The sequence below is a fragment of the Bacillus rossius genome (assembly GCF_032445375.1).
Source record: "Bacillus rossius redtenbacheri isolate Brsri chromosome 9 unlocalized genomic scaffold, Brsri_v3 Brsri_v3_scf9_1, whole genome shotgun sequence".
NCBI lineage: Eukaryota > Metazoa > Arthropoda > Insecta > Phasmatodea > Bacillidae > Bacillus > Bacillus rossius.
In genome coordinates, this window is record NW_026962012.1 from 2,348,278 (window position 1) to 2,360,638 (window position 12,361).

The 12,361-nt window shown below is 34.9% G+C and overlaps 1 protein-coding gene across 1 annotated transcript in view; it reads left to right on the top strand.

The window, feature by feature from the left end:
- Window positions 1–12,361, top strand: part of LOC134542586 (homogentisate 1,2-dioxygenase) — a 61,937-nt gene that overhangs the window by 33,962 nt on the left and 15,614 nt on the right. The window contains exons 5-8 of the mRNA XM_063386962.1: window positions 883–962; window positions 1,418–1,517; window positions 1,984–2,210; window positions 2,682–2,808. Of these exons, the coding sequence (XP_063243032.1) occupies window positions 883–962; window positions 1,418–1,517; window positions 1,984–2,210; window positions 2,682–2,808 (534 nt within the window). The remainder of the gene's footprint in view (window positions 1–882; window positions 963–1,417; window positions 1,518–1,983; window positions 2,211–2,681; window positions 2,809–12,361) is intronic.

Here is a 12,361-nt window from a genome sequence, read left to right on the forward strand (position 1 = left end):
TCGTCAGCGACTCGAGGGAGCAGTGCGCCTTGGTTCCAGCAGTTGCACCCAGCACACAGCTGTGGGAAGGAACTCCAGACAATGGACTGTGTTGTGTTAGGTCAGCGAGCAGACACCGTTCTCGCCAGCACGCTCCCATTACAGAATTGCACCAGCGCGGCTGTTAGACCCACAGTGTCCAAATTATGGAAAACCTAAAATTTAAATTAGGAGATACTGCAAATTCTAAACCTTGACAGTATCACAGTATCATAAAGTAAAGAATAAACCAACATGAGGAGTTTTTAAGTTTAGATACACGGGTAAGAAACAAGCTCAAGCTAAGCCAATTCATTCTAAAGATAGATCTCCACTATCCTCCTTTGTGCAACAGCATCATTAAGTGCCATCACAATCACATAAGACATCCTGGCATACATGAAGAGTAGCGGCCTTAAGCTCTTTAAACTCATCTTATTAACTGGACAATATGGTTATACCATCAGTTAAAATTATTTAACCAGGAACTAAATAATCTTAACTGTGATAATGCTGAACAATGTGATAGTAGGGAAATAACATACATACTGAATATTTGAATCAACTTTGTGTTGAACCTACGAGGGACGAACATGAAAGATAGGGGATGAGATTAAGGGAAAGAGAATCGAGATAGCAGGAGAAATTGTGAAGAAATAATGCCCCTTGAGAGAATCTCACAAGAATGACAGTCAATTGTTTGACAAAATTATTTATAATTTGACAGTGTGAGTCTTCTTTTGGACCCATTTGTAAGTAGGTCCCTGCTATTTTGAATAGTTCACATTAACTACATTTTTTTTTACATAATACTTAATTTTAGTTATTAATTTATTACTGTACAAAAATTTTATGTTTTTACAGTGCCTCAAGAAGGAACACTTAACATTACAACAGAATTCGGCAAGATGAAAGTTGCGCCCAACGAGATATGTGTTATACAGGTAGGTGTTGGAATCAGAATCTTTAAAATAGAGGAACCTACAGGTAATGTGCGTCAGTACGATGTAAACTTTTCTGTCCAGAGTAACTTAACTCCAGCCATTTGAACTTCTGTTTCATTAATAACTGATGAATATGAATACAAAGGAAGCAACAGAATAGGTGGCCGAATTTTAGAAGTTTAGAATTTGTTCAACATAGGAAGTAATGACATTTTTTTAAATAACTGTGTAACTCTCGGAGAGTGAACTGATTAAAAACGTATTGCGTTTTATAATATTGTGTTATCAATTTGATTACTGCCATAATAAATCGCCCAGCGTTTAACATGATCATTCTAAATTTATGGTTATTTTTTAGTAAAAACGTTTTATGATAAAATTCATACTACAAATTATGACTAGCACAGCCTTATATAAAATTTGAGGATAAAATGTTTCAATAATTGCATTTACAGCTAGGAATGAGATTCAGCGTTGCAGTATCAGGGCCCACTCGTGGATACATTCTTGAAGTGTTTGATGGCCACTTCCAGCTACCGAACCTAGGACCCATCGGTGAGTTGTAACATTTTAAACAAGCGACAGTATATTGAAACATTTACTATATACCACAAATATAAAGAATTATTTATTTATTTTACAAGTTTATTTTCACTTTATTCAGTGTTATATTCAAAGTTCACGTCATGCTTCTCAAATTAATTAAGTATATAAGTAGATATAAGTATAAGTGCCCAAATTATTCTGTTAGTAAGACTTGTTTAACGTTCTATAGTAAACTTTCCTGCAGCATTTTAGCACTTCTTACGAAATATGCAGACCGTCTCCTGATCTGAAAATGATGTTTACGTGCCTCTGAATCATTCTAACCTCAGCCGAGACACATATTCCATTAGCAAAATTTATTTCCACAGCAAAGCAGTTGAAAATCACTGGTAATGAAAAAATGTACACACAAAGGTAATTTTATATTTTTAAAATGAAAAGGTTTATTTCATGTGCACTATAATATATTTTCCAGGGGCAAATGGCCTGGCAAACCCACGAGACTTCCTGACTCCCGTGGCGTGGTACGAAGACAGAGACGTGGACAGCTTCAAAGTAGTCTCCAAGTTCCAAGGTCACCTGTTCCAGGCGGAGCAAGGCCATAGTCCATTCGACGTGGTTGCCTGGCACGGAAACTACGTGCCATACAAGTACAACCTCGCCAACTTCATGGTGATAAATGCTGTGGAGTTCGACCACTGTGTAAGACCACTCGAGTATGATACTTGTGGCTCATTACCACTTTCAATCATAATTACTTTAAACTCTATTTAATTTTGAAAGTTTTGAGCACAGTAAAAATTTTATAAGAATTTTGCAAGTAATGAACATAAATGGAATTAACAATTATTTGATAACACTTGTGTATCTTACCAGCATTACTGTTCTGGCACTTTACAATAACACTGAAGAATAAAATAAAACATCTCAGATGAACTTTACAGTAAAAATACCATATCTGAATTAATTATCACCTGATCAGTGATGACACATTATAAAATAAAAATGTAAATTTCTTACATTAATTTTCAGTATCTTGAAAATCTTCTTAGAACATTTTGACTACAGAATATAAAATATTACCAAATTAAAATAAATTAAAGAAATAGTTGGCTTAGTGCAAAATGTTCATTGAAATAATGTTCCACTGGCATTTTTGTTCATTGCCCACAGGACCCATCTATCTTCACGGTGTTGACCTGCCCGTCTGCGAGACCTGGGACAGCCATAGCCGACTTCGTGATATTCCCGCCTCGCTGGGCCGTGCAAGAACACACTTTCCGTCCACCCTATTACCACAGTGAGTTCATCAAGGTTCATGTTCACAGACTGCAAGATAGAAAACTTGTTGGCTCACAGTGTTCATTGGATTACAAAAGACTAACAGCTAAATTTGTTCATTAAGGCTTTTTGTTTTGAGGTTTTTTTCCCCAGACTTTGTTATTTTATATTTACGTCACGTTTTGAGAGCCCAACGTTTTGTAAAATAAAAGTAGGTAATATATTATTGCATACTTTTTTGCAAAATTAGCTGCCAAAGTTGCATTTTTAATATTTTGGTGCAATACCATTAGGATGATTAAATATACACCAATCCTTCACTTAGCATGACTAATGCGTTCCTAAAAATGCTGGTGTTATTCAAAATCGCATATTCTGAAGAATTAGTTTCCATAAATAGCAAGGCTAATTTATTTAATGTTTCAAAATTGCGTAGGAAAATATATTTTACGTAATATAAAAACGTAGAATAACACTCAAAAATAAATATGTCACACCATTAATCTTTATATGCCTCCCATCGCACTTTGTATGACAAATACGACACCGCGTAACGGGAGATACGTGGTTATGTACTTTATCGTCGGTTGGCTGGCTGACTTGCCTGCCCGGGCGTGACCAACTCACGTCGCGTCCTTTCATCTATTGGATGTAGACTCAGACAGCAGGATGTGGTCCACTGGCGAGCCAGGCCTTCTCTCGCAGGTATCGCATCCTGATGGATCCGATTCACTCAGCAAGGGCCATTTGCCCTCTTCACCTCTCGCTGATCGCACGGGTATCATCCCTATCACTCCCCGAGGGGAAGACTCTCTCCGCTGCTCCGCTCGGAACTCTCGCGGAGGTCGGCGTCGCTGCTTTTATACTCTTGGCAGGCTTTCTGGAACAGACTGGGGGGAGAGGGTGTTTTGAAGTGTCGTGTCATCCTGGGCCGAAGACGCCCGAAAGTCCAGAAAGGCAGCGTTTATTCGCGCCACTCTGCACGGGAAACCTGCAGTATTTCCAGGCCACTGAAGGCCATATTTCACAGATTTTTTTATTTTTCCATGTAAAAGAGTTGTGCATGGATACTTAAAAACTGTAGTCGTTTTTTGTTTAAGAACCATAATTTTCAATATATTTCACTTCTAAGTTGATAATTTAGGGTTTTTGTGTACCGTTTTTTTTAATTGACTATCCATTTTTCCCTACTAAATTGTATTTGATGTGATCTATACCATCTGCACAACAAAATAACATATTATTAAAGCGATAAAGCAAGTTGCCGAATGTGTGTTGTAGTCTTAAGTGATGCTTAAATAAGCGCATATATTTTGGTAAAAATTACCATTTATCTCTCATCGGAAAATTTTCAGATTTTGTTAATCGATAGTTTGAAACTTAATCTGTGAAATAAAATCTGTTTCGAATTTCTTAGTAATTTGTAGCTCCCAAAAAACATCCCGTTTTGCAACACTGAATTTGTTATAAGTAAGTTGTCTTCAACACTCTTCTCTTGGACTGTACAGTAGTTGAGCCTGTGTTGCAAGCACCCGGCCACCCGCTGACACCCATGGTGCGCGGAACTGTCTGCCCCCCTCGGGCAGCAGTAGGCTGGTCTTTGACCTTGAAGATTAGTCACACAAACAAAGACACTTTCCAAGATTAAACTGGCAGAGTGAGCATCAGCTGGAAGACGTAAAGTGAAGTGAACTTTGTGGAAATAAATACTATTTTAGCTTTATGTATTAAGGGGATTGGTGCAGGACAAAAAACAGTCATTCGTCATAATTTGTTGGAAATGAGCTTAAGTGTTTCATAAATGCTTGTTTATTACTACTGTAAGGCCAGCCAGCACGTATATAAGCTAGCGGGTTAGATTTGGCGAGTTAGTGGCGAGAGAGCTTCAGTGAGGGGAGGTTGTCGAAGGTTGCAGCTCTGAGGCCTGCCATCTAGCGGGAATCTTTCGAAGGTATTCCACAATATCGCCTTTCTCTCTATCTCTCTCCAACACGGACACCCAACCAGCTCTTATCTTCGCTTCCCATCTCACCCTATCATTCATTCTCGGATCAGGTAGCCGCCCTTCCCCGTGTAGACTTTCGTGTTACTGAATAATTTGTCCAAAGCTGAATTTTTGTACTGTGGTAGAGTTGACTATGCTTAATAACATACCGAAAGTTTACCGCTGTAGACCTTGTGCGTTATCACCGAAAATTTGCATTTAAGTCCTAGGTGACAGCAACTTGCATCAGTCCATTAAAATGCTACCCATTTATACAGTTTTTAATTCTGACTGTCCGTAAACTTACCAAAATAATCTAGAAACTGTAATACACCCATTAATGTTAGAAAAATTTTAAATTTTTAATATTTAAGATATGATATAAAGCGATTAATTCACGACATATATTTTTTTTATCTTTGCCACCCAGATAAAAATACGATTTACACCGATTTGAAGAGCCCAATGCGAAAAAATGTCTAAATTAATCTTTTTAATTATACTTTTAGCTTTAAGATAGTATATTTATAAAGAGTCTAGCATAATTAGTTGCCTCATTAAAGCTGCCCGAGCGTTGCAGTGTACTGCGGCCGTACTGATCTTTCACGGCCGGCGGGCTTTGAAACACGTTGCGTACTGTGACACTTAATAAACTTGGTCTTATTTAGGGATTACTTAAAATATATTTAATGCATATGATAGGGGGTATTCATGTTACATCTATTGAGATATACATATTCTTTTTTCTTATATGAATGATTTTTGATACAATAAAATTAACAATAAACAATTTCTGCTTGGAACTTATAAATCAAAATTCTAGAGGACCTCTGGTTTTATATATGTGTGTTCGTATTTTGTTACAAAAATTTTATTATTAAAAATTATTTTAATACCAAAAAGTATAATTATTTTTTATTTCTAATACATTAAGTATATTATTTTACATCAGAACTGTGCAAAATTTTAATGTAGCCTATATTATAATATATATATATTTAATTGTATGAAATTAGTTTACTACATAACAATTGAAGAAAACGATACACCGTAAATGTGCTTATTGAGTTTTGTCACTTTTATAACATAATTCGTATGATAATATTATTTTTTTCCAGAAAATAAATAAAACACAAGTTGTGTTGTAAAATGTATTGATAGAATTACATATTTAGTAATTTTTTTTCTAAGTTAATTCATTGGAGTGCTGCGCCTAGCTTACTTCGTTGAATTGCTAGTGGCAAAGAGCGGTGGTGGATGTTTTTGCAAGAGTTTGACCTATTTTATGACCCCAGCTGTGAGAGGGTGTTCGTCCCAGAAATCCTAACGGTCAAGGAAAATAGCCTTTCTCTGTAGTCACGTACGGGTCTGCTACTCGCGTAATATCGTCAGTTTATCACAACTTTCCGGGAAGTTCTATTGTTATTTATTTATAATTTAGAAATTAAAGAGTTGATCATACTAACATTTTTACCTAAGCAAATCGTATCCTGGAAGATTTTTATCTACGTTTGCAGCAAAAATCACTAGCAGTTAGGAAACTTTTATTCTTTCAGAGTAAAATTCAGTCTGGAATTACCATACATTAAAAACCTTAGTTTTCTGGAGCAAAATACGTCCCGGCACGAGCGACTTTAACACTGCTGCACACACACTACGCAGCTTGAAATACATCAGTGGTCAGACTATTGTAGCAGACACTCAAAATATACACATTTAAACCTTACAAAAAAAACACAGACAATATTTATGAAGTGATTTTGACGCTACGCTCAACATATTTATGTAACATGTAGTCAAATTTCTATAAAAAAAACATTTCTTACTTTTTATGATTAAAATTACTAATTTAATAATAGGATGTTTAAACTTTGAGGTGTTTATCACAGTTACTATGTAGGACATTCTTTTATATTACTTTGGCGCCATAATGAGAACCGGCTTAAAAAAGAATTAAAGTTATTAAATTTACGAAACATTTTTGTGGATCATTGTAGAAATTATCATTAAGGACTCAACTGCTCATTATTGGTGTGATCACAAGGTTTCATCGGTAAACTTTTGACGTGTTACTAAGAAATGTTCATTCTACTACTGTACAAATTTTCGGCTTTGGGATAATTTTCCATGTATTAAAAACCTTTGTTTCTTCACAGCGAAATTCGTCCCGACCTGAGCCTACTTCGGCAACCTCGCAGTAGTATACACTACGCGGCTCGGATTACTTTAGTGGTCAGACACATTGTACCAGGCTCTCAACAAATAAACTAATTAAAAATTTAAGAACTAAATCGTGATCGTAAAATGGCCGCCATTGTGATTTGCGAATTTATGGAGAAATAAAAGCAGTTAAAATCTTATGTAGTTTCCAAGAGACATTATTACATCACCAATCATCTAAAATAACAGGTTTGCAAAATTTCAACATATTCAGTAACTAGTCAGTTTTTTCAAATGTGTTAGTATTAACAATCTGGACCATATCTAGTCGGTGAGGTCTGTATTATTACAGACTATCTGTATTCTGGTATTTGGATTTTGAAGCTACTTAATGATTCGCTTTCAATGTCTATTAAAATATACCTAATGCTAATTGCAGGAATATTTCTAATCGATTTCAAAATTATAATTCCTGAACATTTGTAGCGGACACATTTCAATGTAACACTTATGTGAAACTTCAACATAACTCGAAAATCAATGTCACTTCGTGTACACGAGATGGCCCCTGCTCTGTTAACAATGAGTCATCACAACCGGTGCCGTCTGTACGAGTGTCTTCACAAGTTATCCTGAAATATGTTCTTAAATAATAATTCAAGTGAATTCTTAAACTCCTACATATCTTAAGTGTCGTAAATGAATCGTAATATTTTGTAAATCCATATAATATAGGAGCCAACATGGTGCGAAGCGATGGACGCGATAGGAATAATATTTTTTTTTACCAACCACTACATCAGTAAATATTTGTGGTTTCCATTCGCTATGAATTCAAGCATGTAACATGTGTACTGCTTCTTCAATTCGGCCACAGTTAAATGGGAGGAGGCTCTGAATCACTGAAAACTCCTCAACCAAATCAACGATGAATCACAAGCATTACAACAAACAGTTGTCACAAGTCAAGTAGCCAATGAGCAGGTGACATTTTTCGAGTCCGTAGAGGATTGTTGAGACTATCCTACAGGTCAATGGCAACGCGCCCTTACGCGCATGGTTAATACCCCGCATGATTAGAGTGTAAAGGCGTAAGCCTGAGACACATCTAGGTCCTCATCTAACCGCGCACACTTAGATTTACCTCAGGATAGGATGAAAAATATTTACTAATTTTGCAGTCCTAGCAGTCACCAACGAATAGCCAGCAAAATACATAAATAAGCTCACGAATATTGTTCGTGAATGAAGGCGAAGCTGATACTTTGGAAACGTTACCAGCAGATATTAAATAATGTTTAACTATTATTTACGTTGCTTACTTCTTAAAACTGCATTCATGTAAACTGATTTTGTGTGAGACTATGTTGAGTGTTTTCTGCTACACTTAGTTTTCTGAAAAAAGTCTATTGTGGCTTAATAAACATGTTAACATTGATGCCTGTCATAAAAAAAATCAAACGTAATTATACGGATACATTTTGAGTATAGTTTATGAATGGTTCACGCATTGCTTAAAAAAAAAAACATGTTTACAATTTTACACATATTTTTGTTGTCGCATCGCGTCCATCGCGTTGTACATACGCAACTCTGAAAAATAAATATATGGTAAAAAAAGCTATAATAAAATAATCACTTATCTTTTTTTATTCTTTTTTCGAAGCGCTCTAATGGTTTTCGATAGTTTTGTTATTTTGTGTACTGTGCTTGGTGGAGGTTTCTTCTGCATTTTATTCCTGAATAAATCTTACGCTTGCAACAAAAAACATCTAGCTAAATCACTGTGCTAAATAATAACAGAGAATAACCATTCAATTATACGTCGAGCTAAACCAAACACGTTCTCTTATCTACTGAAAATGAGTACGTTGGCCTTCATATCAGTTTCCCGCGAAATCCCGTCTCCTCTTCGTAAACAGCAGACAGCTGTGGCAGAGTGGGAACGAGCTGCAAAAAGTTTGGAAAACTGTCGCAAGGTGTCACTACTGTCCAGCGCGCTCCATAATTCCTCGTATCCGAGCTTGCACGCGGCTCAAATTTCTACAGCTACGTTTTTACTTTAGATCCGACTGCAATAAGCTAAAGACTAAAATAAAGTCAATCATTCAGCCGACATATATGTAGGCGTTTGAATTACAAATGAAAACGCGAATGTTATTAAATTCGCAAATGAATATCACGCAGTTTCGTAGCAGCTCAGTTATTAAAATTAAAATTGTAAATACGTTAAATTAATAATGATTACAGATAAAATAATGGTCACTTTCATATCTCCCGTGTCTGAAAATTTATCTGCGAAAGTTTTACCACTGAATTCTTTATAGTTTTTTAATAAAGCTTGAATTAAAAAAATTCCCGAAAATCAGCAATAACTTAATTAAAATAAAAAAATAAAAAAATAAATTTTACACCAGAATGGTTCAAATCTTCTCTAGCAGCTGAATCATTAACAAATATATTATTTTTTTTAATACGATGCTGGTGCACCAATCCCCTTAAACTTGCTCATCGAGTTTTATATTGATGGGCAAACAAATTCCGGGCAAACCTCGGGCTTCTCGTCCACGGAAACGAAATAAACACGCGAAAGCTGCGAACGAGATATGGAGGAAAAGAAGCAAAGCATGTAACATTGATAATGAGGAAGAGGGGCAAGCAAATATATATATTAATAATCTGAGTTTAATCGGAATAGAATAACAATTACTTTAACATGAAACAATATAGTTACATATTTTAAGTAATAAATACATTTCTATTGAATTGAGTTGTGTCGAAATTTAGAAATTTAAATATATTAAAGTTAATGTCAGCCCCATTGCGAATTTGATTTGAAAATGTAAACTCAAGCGCATATTTTTGCAAATTGAGTATTGCAATATGTTGCTTCAAACTTAAAGGTGGAAACCTATTTTCCCATACGGATTTTAAAAAGTGTTCAATTCTAATTTTTAATTGGTATTTTACTTTGTTTTTGTGGTAGTTATGTATGTTCAGTTTTACATTTAATAAACGCAATTTTTTAAACATAGGTACTGAAACTAGCCATCATTGCGTACTCAGTAGATTGCCAGCTAATGGTGCAAGAGGTTGCGGGTTTGAACAACGGCCAGGTTTAGATCTTTGCGGTCATAAATTTAAGTTACTTTAGCCGTTCCCATTAGCAATGCAGCTTATAAACCCAAGTATTACAGCTATATAATGTAAAGGTCAGGTGAATCTTGATTTCAGTTATGCTTAAACAATCTGGCTATTTATGTTAGTACATATCGCGGGAAATTTTCTATACTATTTTTATAGCTTTTGAGCAGTACATTTAACTTAGTTAATTTTTTTTCTCTCAATCACAGCGTGAGTAAAATTATAAATCATATAACTGGGACTGTATTTAGAAGTATAGAAATACTATAGCATCAAGTTCCTGCTTTGAATACATTCATAGTGTCAAGCCTTATTGCCAAGTGGTTTTTACGAGTCTCCAAAAAACTCATCGCACAAAATTTAAACAACATAATAAATTATTTTCTTAAAATAAACAAACATATATAAGATTGCCTTAAATTGTATAATAATATTTCAAATATATTTTTAAGTCATTATTTAACATTTGTCCATATTACTTAGTATGACATTGTATCATTGATATTACCCGCCTGCCATGATTAGGTAGATTTCGAATAAAGGCTACCTATTGTAGCCGTTCTCACGTGCGACTTCTGGAAAATTTTTACATAGTTTTTCGTTTTATGGTCCACAGACCCCAAAACCATAGTCAACTCAAAAGTTTATATATATATATACACACACACACACACACACACACACATCAAATTTTTATGAACACGATAACAGCCACAATTTTTTACAAATAACTTCCAAAATGATACATAAAATATAGTTAATGGGTAAAATCCGACCCAATGGGTAGAAATGGGGAAGGGTTTCCGAAAAACAGAAAAACCGCAATAACTCCCATAATATGATGAATATCACATCCGCTAGAGCGTCTAATAAATTGTAGTGAAAGTACTATTTTTTTTTGTTTGGTCTAAACTAATATTTTATACAGCCAACTATAATTGCAAAGGATGAAAAAAAAAAACAGGGGTTTAAGAACAAAAAATCCCTTTTGGCACAGCCTACAGGCATAGGTAGATTTCAAAATAACTATTACTTCTGTAAATATTTTTTTAACTTCTATAAACTCATTGAATGGATGTAATAGTGTATCTACTGAGAGAAGTATGAATTTTTTTAAATTCTTCCCCTTATTTTCAACCGCTTGCAGCAATGGTTCGTCCGATCGAAAAATGTTTCAGACAAAAGTTTTAGGTAAAAATTATAAAATTATTATACAGTATTTACGAATTCGATGTTGTGACTTCGAAGGAAGTTGTGATTTATTTTTTTTTGGTTCGCCAACCCTTGTTTTTTCAACCCCTTGCAGTTGCGGTTGGTCGTCTAAAAAATTATTTCAGACGAAACATGTACATAATAATTTACGGTTTCACACTAAAACATGGTACATTAATTATGATTTTTTTTTTAATTCGACCCCTTTATTTTTTCAACCCCCTGCAACAACGGTTCATCTTATCGAAAATTGTTTCAGACAAAAGTTTTAGACAAAAATTATAAGATTTACGAACAATATGAAAGGATTGAATATTGTCTCTATTGAGGGAGTTATTAATTTTTGTTTAAATTTTAACCCTTATTTTTTCAACCCCTTCCATAATGGTTCGTCTAATCAAAACTTGTTTCAGACTTCAGTTTTAGATACAAATTATTAGAAAAATATATAATTTGTACGAATTCGATGTTATGCCTACGAACAGAGTTATGATTTTTTTTGTCCGCCAACCCTTGTTTTTCAACCCCTTGCAGTTGTGATTGGAGCAGGAATCTCTCATTCATCAGGTCCATCGTGGCACACCATTGCGTGGAAAAAAAAAATGTGCGGAAGAAGTCCAGGAAAAACTTTGAAAATACTACATACTGAGGCGGTTAAATTTGGAAGGCTACATGAAAAAACCGCACTGCGCAAATATGAAGAGATCACTGGTGTGACTACAGAAGAGTGTGGAATATTTGTGTCTCAGTCAGTGCCCTACCTCGGTGCTTCTCCAGACGCTCTAGTAGGCAGTGATGGCATTGTAGAGGTAAAGTGTTTTCCTTCTATTGGTGAAAATAAATTTTTAGATGTACTTAAATGAAAGCGCTTGAATTGTTTAGAAGAACAAGACGGTAGTCGGCATCTCAAGAAAACTCACAGTTTTCATTACCAAATTCAGGGACAGCTTAACATTTCAAACAAAAAGTATTGCGATTTCATTGCCTACAGCAGCAATAACTTCTTTGGTCAAAGAATTTTTAAAGATGAACAATTTTGGCTTGACAAGATGATACCTGAAATAATAGATAG